The 11,447-nt window shown below is 41.2% G+C and overlaps 1 protein-coding gene across 2 annotated transcripts; it reads left to right on the forward strand.

Moving 5' to 3' along the window:
* Positions 1–3,209: 3,209 nt before the first annotated feature.
* On the forward strand, positions 3,210–10,059 carry LOC123406073 (wax ester synthase/diacylglycerol acyltransferase 11-like). Of its 2 annotated transcripts, XM_045099567.1 has the most exons (8): positions 3,210–3,586; positions 3,677–4,276; positions 5,704–5,770; positions 5,868–5,944; positions 6,284–6,499; positions 6,600–6,737; positions 7,493–7,692; positions 10,003–10,059. In XM_045099567.1, exons 1-7 carry the CDS (start codon positions 3,332–3,334, stop codon positions 7,658–7,660), a joined length of 1,521 nt encoding a protein of 506 aa, XP_044955502.1. In that variant the 5' UTR covers positions 3,210–3,331; the 3' UTR covers positions 7,661–7,692; positions 10,003–10,059. The 2 variants fall into 2 exon arrangements, with proteins under 2 accessions (XP_044955502.1, XP_044955501.1); XM_045099566.1 differs by lacking the exon at positions 10,003–10,059 and having other exon boundaries at positions 3,211–3,586; positions 7,493–9,277.
* The last annotated feature ends 1,388 nt before the right edge of the window (positions 10,060–11,447 follow it).

An 11,447-nucleotide genomic window follows, 5' to 3' on the forward strand; every position in this document is an offset into this window, starting at 1 on the left:
ATACTTGATATCTTCTACAATGAACTAACTAATGCTTCTAGGGACTTCCTAGATAGTTGTGGTGGTTGTGTTTTCACGGGACGAACTATTGGACAAGCTGAAGAATTATTGAATAATATATTGAAGAATTATGATGATTGGACTATCTCTCAACCAGCACTTAAACCTACTATGAAGAAGGTTGGTATATTATTTCTCAGTCCTGAAGATATGCAGGAGGTGAAGAAAAGCATGATGGAAAAATGTATTAAAGCTCAGGATGTTAAGAATTTACCACCTATTGAAGAAATACATGGTCTCAACGCACCACCACCCCCACAGGTGGTGAAGGTAAATTCTTTATTAAAGTTTGATGAAGGTGCAATCCCTTCCAATAAAAATCCTAGTCAATGCTTATATGAGTTTCAAAATTACATTATGAAACAAGGGCACTTCAATGCAAATGTTCTCAAGCAATTGAAATACAATTCTGATCTGATTGCTCGCATGAGTGACTTTTTATTTAAAATAAGTAATGATGTTAGAGGTGTAGGAAAGCATGCCTCTATGGTTCAAACTCAGTTAGAATAAGTTGCTAAATCTGAAAAGAATTACATGATGAAATGAGTAATAATATGAACGACCATGCTGTTAGAGTAGTGACTAGAGGAGGTAGAATGACTCAGGAGCCACTATATCCTAAAGGTCATCCTAGAAGAATTGAACAAGAATCTCGAGGAATTAATGTTGATGCACCTAGTCCTTCTAAAAAGAAGAAAAAGAAAAATTATAGGATTTTGCATGCTTCTAGTGAACCTGAGATGGGAAAACCTCCAGATAACAATGATGTTTCTATTTCTAATGCTGAAACTTTGTGTGGTAATGAACATTCATCTAGTGATAATGATAATGATAATGATGATGTTCATGAAGATGCTCAACCTAGTAATGATAAAGAACCAGATAATGATGTAGAAATAAAACCTGCTGTTGATCTTGATAACCCACAACCTAAAAACAAACGCTGTAATAAAAAGGACTTTGTGGCTAGAAAACATGGCAAAGAATGGGGGCCATGGGTTCATAACCCCATGCCTTTTCCACCTAAACCATCTAAGAAAAATGTTGATGAGGAATTTGAATGCTTTGCTGAAATGATAAGGCTAGTCTTTGTCCGTACCCACTTGACAAATATATTACAGAGAGCCCCTTATGGAAAGTACATGAAAGACATCATCACTAATAAAAGAAAGATACCTGAGGCTGAATTTTCCACCATGATTGCTAATTATTCTTGTAAGGATGGAGTGCCTAGAAAACTTGGAGATCCTGGGATGCCAACCTTACCTTGCTCCATTAAAATAAGTTACTTCAAAATTTCTTTGGGTGATATAGGAGCCGGTGTTGGTGTTATGCATTTCTCTTTATATAAAAGACTTGATTTGAATAAACTCACACCGGCTGAAATATCCTTGCAAATGGCTGACAAGTCAACCGCCATACCTATCGGTATTTGGGAAGATGTTCCTGTTGTTGTTGTCAATGCTACTATCTTAACGGACTTTGTTATTCTTGATATGCCCGAGGACGACAACATGTCGATTATCCTTGGTAGACCCTTTTTAAATACTACAAGGGCTGTTATTGTTTGCAATGAAAGCAAAGTAACTTTTCATATCAATGGTAATGAGCATACGATGCATTTTCTGAAGAAACAATTTCAAGTGAATGGTATAAATGTTATTGAAAGATCTCCAACAATCACTATTGGAAGTTTTCAAATACCTCTCCCTACTGCCAAAAAGAAATATGACGTGTTCATGGTTGGGGAGATTCATGTCCCCGTTCAGGTAACTTAGTGTGTTACGAAAGTTCTTCGGTTCCATGCTAACCGAAGGTGGTTGTTAATAAGAGTTGATCAACCTTATTAATGAATCACTTTTTGAGAAGTATGAAGTTTATGAAATTAGTAGACACAAAACAAAAAGACCCAAAAATAAAAAAATTCAGAATGTCCCGAAAATTTAATAGATTTTTTGTCTTGTACATGTCAACCCCCCCTCCCTTTCCTTAAAAATAGCAAGGACCATGGATATGTCATGTAATGGTATATTTTGAGTGTAGAAAAAGTTTCAGGCCAAGTGAGGAACGGGGCCGGCATCTGCTTCACAAATAACCCGATGCGTGCCCTCTTGATACGTAAATTCTTGCTGGGAGATCGATGGTTCAGTTTTTAAGTTGTCTCCGGGCGACATTAGCTTGTCTTTGTGGGGTGACTTTCTCGGGTCTTTGCGGAGTTTACTTGATGCGAAAATGGGCTATGTTTGTACTTCGACAAATTTTGCATTTAGTCGGGTTGGGCTTCACATGCATTGGGCGAACAGTTCTCAGAGCATCTCCAACAGCCGCGCTTCGCGCCGCGCCAAAAAATGTGTCTGCCGCGCGCGCTTGACTGGTTTAGCGCGGGGATAGCCGCTGGCTCCAACGGCCACGTTATAATGCAGCGCGCGCGCCGTTCCAGCATCGTCCAAAAATGCAGCGCGCGACACGCACAAACCACATGTACATTTCAGAAAATAGGAGCAAAAATGATCAAACAAACAAAATAAATCAACAGTAAATAGTCATTACAACTAAAACAAATAGTTTATCGTTCAGTACAACAAATAATGCAATAAATACAACCAATATTCATGAACAATACAATACAAATATGCAATAAACACAACCAAATCTACAATCGGATAGGCCGGAGAGCGCCTGAACGGTCGCCGGGGGCGCGAGCGGCGGCGGCGGCGCGGCCGGATGGGGGTGGCAGTGGGGAGCGAGCGCGCGAGAGTGGAGGAGCGAGTGCGGGAGAGAGGAGAAGCGAGCGCGGGAGAGTCGCACGCGCGGGAGCTAGCGCAGCAAATAAGGGGCGCGCGATTGCGTTTCGACCAGCGCGCTGAACTGAAAATGCCGCGTGCGTCATTTTTACGCGCCCGCTGGAGCTGCCCGTCGCGTTGCGCGCGCGTTAAAACTGCTTTTTTTTGCGGCGCGGCGCTAGTGTAGCGCGGCTGTTGGAGATACTCTCATAGCCCAGTTTTCCCTGACCAGTACTGAATAAATATTGCTCATTTCCGAGCTCTCAATAAAAAACAGTACTAGGCAACGTCGTGGCTTCCAGTAGTGAATGCTCATTTTGTGGATCGTATTATTGATACGTGTTTGTAATGGACCGAGGGGTAGAAAGCACACAAACGACAAACCATGGTGTCCTTATATATACCACGGGCCTCCTGGACTATGGATAGCACCCACTGTAATCAACTGTTTTGTACAGCGTCCAGCGTAAGGCTGTCAAGAAAGGAAGATGGATGCTTCAAGTAGCCTGCGACAACGATCACTGTCGGTTTACACGAGGAGTAATGGAGCAGCGGCGGCCGTGGAAGAGCGGACGGCAGATGACGGCGAGTCACTTGGGGAGCCGGTCAGCCCCTCCGCCAGGCTCGTTGAGGAGTACTTCATCGTTGTCGTCGTCGGCCTCGGCGCGCCCGTCAACGAATCCACCGGCCGCGCGGGCATCGGTGCGGCGATAGCATGCTACCCACGGTTCCAAAGCATCCAGGTACTACAGTACAAGGTTACATATATAGAAGTTGTTTGGAAACAAGGAGAACCGTGTCTCATCTCGCTCACTAGTGTATCTTACGTGCAGGCGACAGATAAGGACGGTACTCTACGGTGGGTGAAGACGACGGTTGACCTGGACTACCACATCATCTACCCAAAGCTGGACACGATGGCCGTAGCGGCCAACCCAGACCAGGCTGTAGAAGACTACGTGGCGTCTCTGTCTACTAAACCCATGGATCACTGCAGACCTATGTGGGAACTCCACGTCCTCGACTTCCCGACCTCGGAGGCCACTGCAACAACGGTGATTCGCGTCCACCATTGCCTCAGCGATGGCACCTCCCTGCTCATGCTCCTATTGTCAAGCACACGCAGCGCCGCCGATCCTTCGAAGCCACCAGTTTTGCCTCCGTTGCCGGCACGCACCGCTGCTATATACCTGCGTCCACGACCGCCAGTGTCTGCTGGCTCGTTGGCGTTTGCCTTGTGGCTTTGGTCCTTCGTCCTTCTTGCTTGGCACACCATGTGGGACGCTGCAGGCTTTGTCTCCACCATACTATTTCTGAAAGATACGCATACGCTATTCTCATGTACCGACAATGGGAACCGTCGCCCCAACCGCATCGTGCACCGGAGTCTTAGCCTTGATGATGTCAAGTTCGTTAAGGACACCTTGAACTGCGTAAGAGTTATTTAACTTTCATAAACACTATAAATCTGATGTCAGCTTCTTTAGATATGACATATCTATGGTTTTTTTTCATGATCATTTAAATTGACGCGGAATTTAGTTTGCAAGCATGGTAATCTTCTGACAAAAATATGAACCGAGACGAAATTACCATGTTCACCAACTGAATTTGATATCCTTAAGGAGCATATTTTGTCATGAAAAACGTTTGATTTGGCATTGTAAACATTATAATGTCGGACTTGTAGTGGAGTCCTAAATTTTTAGAATCGTTTATTCAATGTTCGTGTATGAGTTATTAACTTATTTACCCCAATATGTTAGTGATGCATGTAGATTCTCTTGAAAGGCGGTACGGAGCATAATTTGTCTGGTGACCGAGCAAGTGAGACTTATTGTGATCTCCATATGTGCTCTATCATTGTGATTATGTTCCATATTTTATTTGTAAATAAAACTTACCATGTTAACTTACTATGATACAATATAATAACAATCATTTCTTTTGAAGATAAACCAGATTTATTGGTTATACCTTGAGATAATTAGAGATAGTGGGGCATGCTAAGATGGGTCTTTTCTCGTGCATGATGAGATCTTTAGTTCATGTTGAGGGAAATATATTTGTGGGGACACATTATGTAGGTATACATAACTCAACCTCATAAACTCGCAATGCCTACACAAGTAAGGTTTTTTCAGATAAATGTAATAACACAGGTTATTTAGGTTTCCTAGTTCCAAAATTGAATGGCCTACAATATATTCTTCTTATTGCCTTAATAATTGTTGCTTTTTGGTTTGTTACTACTACGTCCTTTTCAGTTTATAAGGCTTGCACGTATCTTTAGATTAACAAATGAACCAACATAATACAAGTTATATACCACAAAAACATATCATTGGAAACTTCAAATCATATACTTCCTAATGGTATAATTTTTAGACTATACAGCTCAACTTATGTTGGTCAAATTATAGATCTAGGAATACGCGCAAGCCTTATAAACCAAAAAGGAGGTAGTACAAAAATATACTGATTCATTTTGCAGGCTTGCGCTGATTTTGACTAGACTTTGACCTTCAGTTTGATTAACAAAATATTACGATATGCTATTTTTTCTTAAATTAATGTCGACGAAACTTTACAATGATTTTTTATGGCACACAATTCTATATTATTGGTCTAAATGATGATCAAAACGAATCTCAGAATGTGTGTGGACATGTAATAAACCTAAAAGGAGGAAATAGAGTAAGTCATTGCGGAGTTTATTTAGTCGCGACTATTTAGGTAAAGAACGTAAAATAATAAACATGTCGTCAAGACTATTTCGTATCTCCTTCTCAATTGACGCGTTCCCCATTTCAAGAGATATGACACTTTGAATGATCCTTATGTATGTTTGCTTGCACAGACAGTTAATGATGTCTTAGTTGGATCTATGGATGCTGCCCTATCGCGATACTACTACCGGAAGTTGGGTGAGGAGATTAATGCCAATCACTCGACAGTTGCCTCTTCCTAACTGATATCACACTTCATTTTGATTCATTCCTTTTTAATCGTTCTCCATTTTAGGTGACACTGAAACTAGGAAGGAGATCCGTCTGCGATCGGTCCTTGTGGTGAATTTAAGGGCAACTACATCCCTACACGTAAGAATAGTAAAGAGAGTCACATACATGGTCAAATATATCCAACATATACTCCATCCGTACATATATATATATTGGTATACATACCTTGAGATTTAATTTTACCATAGATAAGATCGACGATTTATGAACCATATACTATAAATATTATACAAGTAACATGCTCCCTTTAAATTAGGACTTCAATGCTATAGTTTCTGTAGCATACAGGGTATATATATAGTTGTTAAAACAAGTGGGTAAGGTTAACCTCAAAATACGTATTGGGCCCAATATATATGTGAATAGGAGTAACATATATTTGACGAGTTAGGAGTAACATATATCTTATATGGCCAGGAATGTGTCGGTATGATACAGTCTGGAAAGCCAAGCGATGTAAAATTGGGAAATGAGCTTGGTTTCATCATCCTTCCAGTTCATATAGCCATGCACCTTGATCCACTCGATTATGTTCGCAAGGCCAAGAATACCGTGGATCGAAAGAAAAGCTCCCTAGAAGTGTCATTTACACACGTTGCCGCAGAAGTCTTCCACAAAATATTGGGTCGGAAGGTACAAGCCCCCTCCCCATCCCCAATCAATCCCACGTGTCATGTAAATGAGTTGATTATATCATTTAGAGTGTATTTATCTATTGAAACTTGTGGAACAGGCAGGTGCTTATATCATTGATCGTATGTTCTCCAATACAACGACGTTATTATCAAACATGATAGGTCCAGTTGAACAGGTGGAGTTCTGTGGACATCCGGTTGTCTTCATTGCCCCTAGCCAGTACGGACTACCTCAAGTAAGTTAGCCAACGCCAGAAATAAATAGATAAATCAAAATAGATAAACGAGAACTATAATACTCCCTTCGTTTCAAAATATAATACCTTTTAAAGATTTCATTAGAAGACTACATACAGAGCAAAATGAGTGAATCTACAATTTATAATATGTCTATGTACATCCGTATGTAGTTTATAATGCAATCTCTAAAATGTCTTATATTTAGAAACGGAGGGAGTATGATATATGCATCGTCAACTATCAGAAACTATACGGTAGCCTGTGGGATGCTGCGAGTGTGAGTTGCAATATATTTCAAAAAAAATGAGTATTTGGATTAAAATATATAGTGAGGGGGGGGTGGGGGGGTGGTTTAGTCCGGTGGCGAGAGAAATGAACATTGTGAGGACTGTGGCATATTGGGGGTACTGTAGCGACGCTGTTGCAGGCATGTGGGCTGAGGCTTGGCCCAATCCTAGCTCCGTCCCTGATGTGAAGTAAGCTGGACATCTTGCATTTACAAAAAAATATACAGTACTAGAAATTAACTGATAATGAGAAAATGATATGCATGTTGATGTGGTTCTTTAATGATATTACCTTTGGTGATGTGACATGGTCGCATGGTATGTTTGCTAGGAAAAGTAACTAAGATAGCTGGCCTAAATTAGTTATACTAGCATGTGCAAGTGTCGTATATATTCCCACAAAAGTGTGTAGTTATGAATATGAAAAACTTAAATTTTAATTACATCTTTGAATGTTGGTGTAGGCCATAAACGTGAACTTTAATAGTTACGTCAACACCATCAAGGTGGTTCTAGCAGTGGACGATGCACAATTTCCAGACTGTCACGAGCTTTTGGGCGACTTTGTTGAATCTCTCAGACGTATTAAGGATGCAGCTGAAAAACTTGGAAGCCATGACATGAAGGCATAGGTGCATTATTATGTGCACCAAATTATTTGAGGGTATGTTGTGCACAATGATTAAAGAGATCTAAAATAATGATGAGCTGTTTTTAAAGAAAATATTGTAATATCGATACAACTTGCATCCTCTATCTTATCATAAAAACTCATGTCCAAAAACATTTAAACATAAGACGGCAAGAATACCTGATGTGAATACTATTCCAATTGTTTCCTACTCTTTAATGTATTTTTTTGTTTTAGTCGCTGTGTCAACTAATTTTGGATTTGGATTTTGTGGCAAGGTATATATGTACTACGTGTGCGAATGTTCTCAAAGTTTTCTAAGAAAAGTCCAAAATTATTAATTTGTTTTCCTCGTAAACACGATGTGCCTCATTTTGCTAGGTCACATAAGTGTAGCACCTATTTTGATGACTATTTATTCACGTGCAATATATGTTATTTATACCTGGAGAATGCCTACTGATATTTTTTAAGTAAGAGAATCGGAACCAACCAAGATCAGAAGAAACTGATGCACGCATTACTATAGAGATGTGCTTTCAAGGAGGTTACTCATTCTTCCCCTATGCGGGGGTTCTTGAAAGTGCGTTATATCGACTAGATGAGGTGATTGGAGTTTTTTTTTAAAATTGTCATGGAAGAATTCTGAAGTGAAGATATTCAAGGTGACAAAATGCTATGCAGCGGATAAAGTGCTCAAATGCATGCAAAACAGAATAACAACAAAGTCATCATGCATGATCAAAAGGATCATACACAAGGAATGATTATCAAGCAATCAAGATAAGCAGTAGGGAAGTACATCGATTGGACAACTAAGAGTGCCGGAACTAAGAAAGTCTTCAGTCAAAGTCTTGACGAAACGGGGAGCAATTTCATCAACACATGAATGAGTAAGTGATAGGTTGAGGAAATAGAACCACATTGCTTGATGAAGACACGGGATTTTCCTCACCAGTTCCAACTGTTGTGACAGTTACACATCTCGTTAAGGTGTCTTGTCATTGAACCTTGAAGACACTTAGTCTACACCATATTCTCCTTGACCTAGAGTCACTTAGACTCCGTCCAATCACTTGTGATAACTTTTCGGGATAGACTTCCAAAATTTTCACAGACATGTTCACCAACAAATCACAATTAACTCATGGGTGCTCAGAACCTAAAGCCTCACCGTGTGGATGATCACGGTCTTATAAGATAATAAAGGCGCCATATCTACCCAGGACAAGTTCTTTACTGATGCTCAATCACTTTGGGCCCCTGGGTGTTTGGGTTTTTCCTCACTTAGGATTCTCTCAAAGTCGTAAGATGACGAGTTTCTCTAAATGACACTTGTTAATATCCCTCAGAGCAGCCAACCAACTACTAGTTGTGGGGGACTCCTATTTATACCCTCGGGCCACCCGACATGATAAGACATAATTTACTAGCATGCTTCATTACCAAAGCCAAATTTATAAAAAACCGTGGACATTTTTTAAATCTTTTTAGCTTAACAATTTTCCAAGTTCATGATATTATTTCAAATTTGAGAACTTCTTTTAAATATGAGACCCGTTTTCAAATTCATGAACATTTTTCGAATATGCAAAAAGGTAAAATTCAGACATATGTTTCAAATTCATGGACATTTTATTATTTCATTAGCAATTTATGAATTCCTAAAAAAACTGGAGTTCATGAACAATTTTTAAATTCATAGAAAAATCAAGTCACTCACATTTTTGGAATGTGTAAACAATTTATTGAGTTTATATTTTATAATTTTCAAAAAATATGAAAACTCAAAAGGAAAAGTAAATAAACTACTAAAATCAGTTTGAGTTTTCAATTACTAAGGCCCAAATTATCTCTGTCAAGATCTCACGTGTCGACCTTGTCTCTTCATTTGTTGAGACCCATGGGGGGGGGGGGGCTCCGTCCTGCCATTCCCGCGCGATTTGAACAATCGCTCGAGAAAAGTGTTTTTCTACGCGAGGTCGCGTTTAGCTCCCATCCCGATGAGAATATCAGTAGCTTGATTGTTATCTTGAGGGACGTGATGGAATTTTAGCCTTACGCAGTCCCGCTCTTTCAGACGAGCCCCCAACTCTTCGATGAGGACTATGCAATCTACGCTTTAAAAGCTTCTCCAACAGCCTTTGTATAGTTGCAATCATTTATTATTTTATAAATCTTGATAAAAAACTTCTTCAACAGCCTTTGTATAATTTGTCCCCCACCAAATTTTTTTATAAAGCTTGCTATATTTGCATCCACACTTTGCATATTTGCCAAACCAAATGTCATTTTATAAATTTTTAGCAAGCCTGTTAAAGCATCACTTTGTCTCAATGACAGGTGGGTCCGCATACTAGTGTGTGTGTTGCGCGTGCGTTGTGTGTGTGCGTGTATGTGCGCATGTGTACGTGTACGTGTTTTTTGTATGTATGTGTACGCGTGTGTTGCATGTGTACGTGTGTGTACATGTGTGCTACATGTGTATGCGTGTGTATGTCCGTATGTGTGCTGCATTTGTACGTGTCTGTGCTACATGTGTACGTGTTTTCGTGTGTGTGTACGTGTGTGTGATGTATGTGTACATGTGTGTAAGTATACGTATGTGTGCATGTGTACGTGGACGCGAGTTGTGCTAGTATACATATACATGTACTTATGCTAGTGTGTAATGTATCTATGACAAAATATTCCCACATGTCATTGTGTGTTTTGTGCAAATATTGCAATCCAATATACAAAGGTTACCAAAGCGAAAAACATGTTGGCTTTGTAAACCTTCTCTCTCCTTTTGCTATAACAAGTTTTTAGCAATCCAATATACAAAGGTTGTTGAAGATGCTCTAATTCAGGACAAGCGGAAAGACGAGGGCATTCGCGAGTTGGTGGTCCGCCTTCATTCCGAGCAGCAGAAGATTTTTTATGACCTCGTTCCCTTAGTCTGCCTACTGCCAACCCCGACAATGATTGGTCCTCTATTCAGGGTGTATACGGTATGGGCTTGTTTGGTCCTGGTCCGAGACGTCGTTTGGACCGGCCGCCTGTGGTCCGGTTCGGACCGGACCAAGCAGTACGACGGCCTAGATTCCAGAGACCGGATCAGCAAACCTGAAGCTCGGTGCGGACCGTGGTTCTCACGGTCCTCGTGACGTCGAGTCACTGCCATGTTGGCCCAGGATGTCGGAGCGGTGGTTGGAGAAGCAGGATGATGGTCGAAGCCGGAGAAGATGGACCTGATGTGCGGCGGCACGGCGGCGCGGGGGAGCGGTGACACGAGGCAGAGGCACGGCTTTCAGCGGTGTGAGGCAGAGGCACGGCGGCCAGCGACGCGGCCTGGTGGCTGCTCCAGTCCGCTGGTGGAGGATTTTTTTTCACTGTTTTGAACCTTAAGGCGTAAGTTCATCACGTAACGAACTTGGTTCGAAAGTATTTCACGTTTTGACCCTTTTGGAAACGCCACATTCCGTGGCATTGCAGCCCTGTTGCCAAACGCCAGTCTACTGGACGTTGCAGGCCTCGTGTGCAACGCCAGTTTACTGGACGTTGCGGCCCTTCTCAGAAATGCCAAGGGGGCTGGCGTTGTAGGCCTCATAAGTAACTGCCCCGCGGCCCCTTCGTCCACCTCCACTTCTTTCTTCCTCCTCTTCCACGAAAAAGCTCTCCCTCCTCCTCCAGATCCCCCCCTTCGATCTCCCTCCTCCCCCAACCGTTTTGTTGGTTCTTTGGGGCAAATCGAAGAGGCATGTAAGCTCCTTCAATCCCTCCAATTAGTTTTTGCAATGATTTTT

This window comes from Hordeum vulgare, chromosome 6H (assembly GCF_904849725.1).
Source record: "Hordeum vulgare subsp. vulgare chromosome 6H, MorexV3_pseudomolecules_assembly, whole genome shotgun sequence".
Lineage (NCBI taxonomy): Eukaryota > Viridiplantae > Streptophyta > Magnoliopsida > Poales > Poaceae > Hordeum > Hordeum vulgare.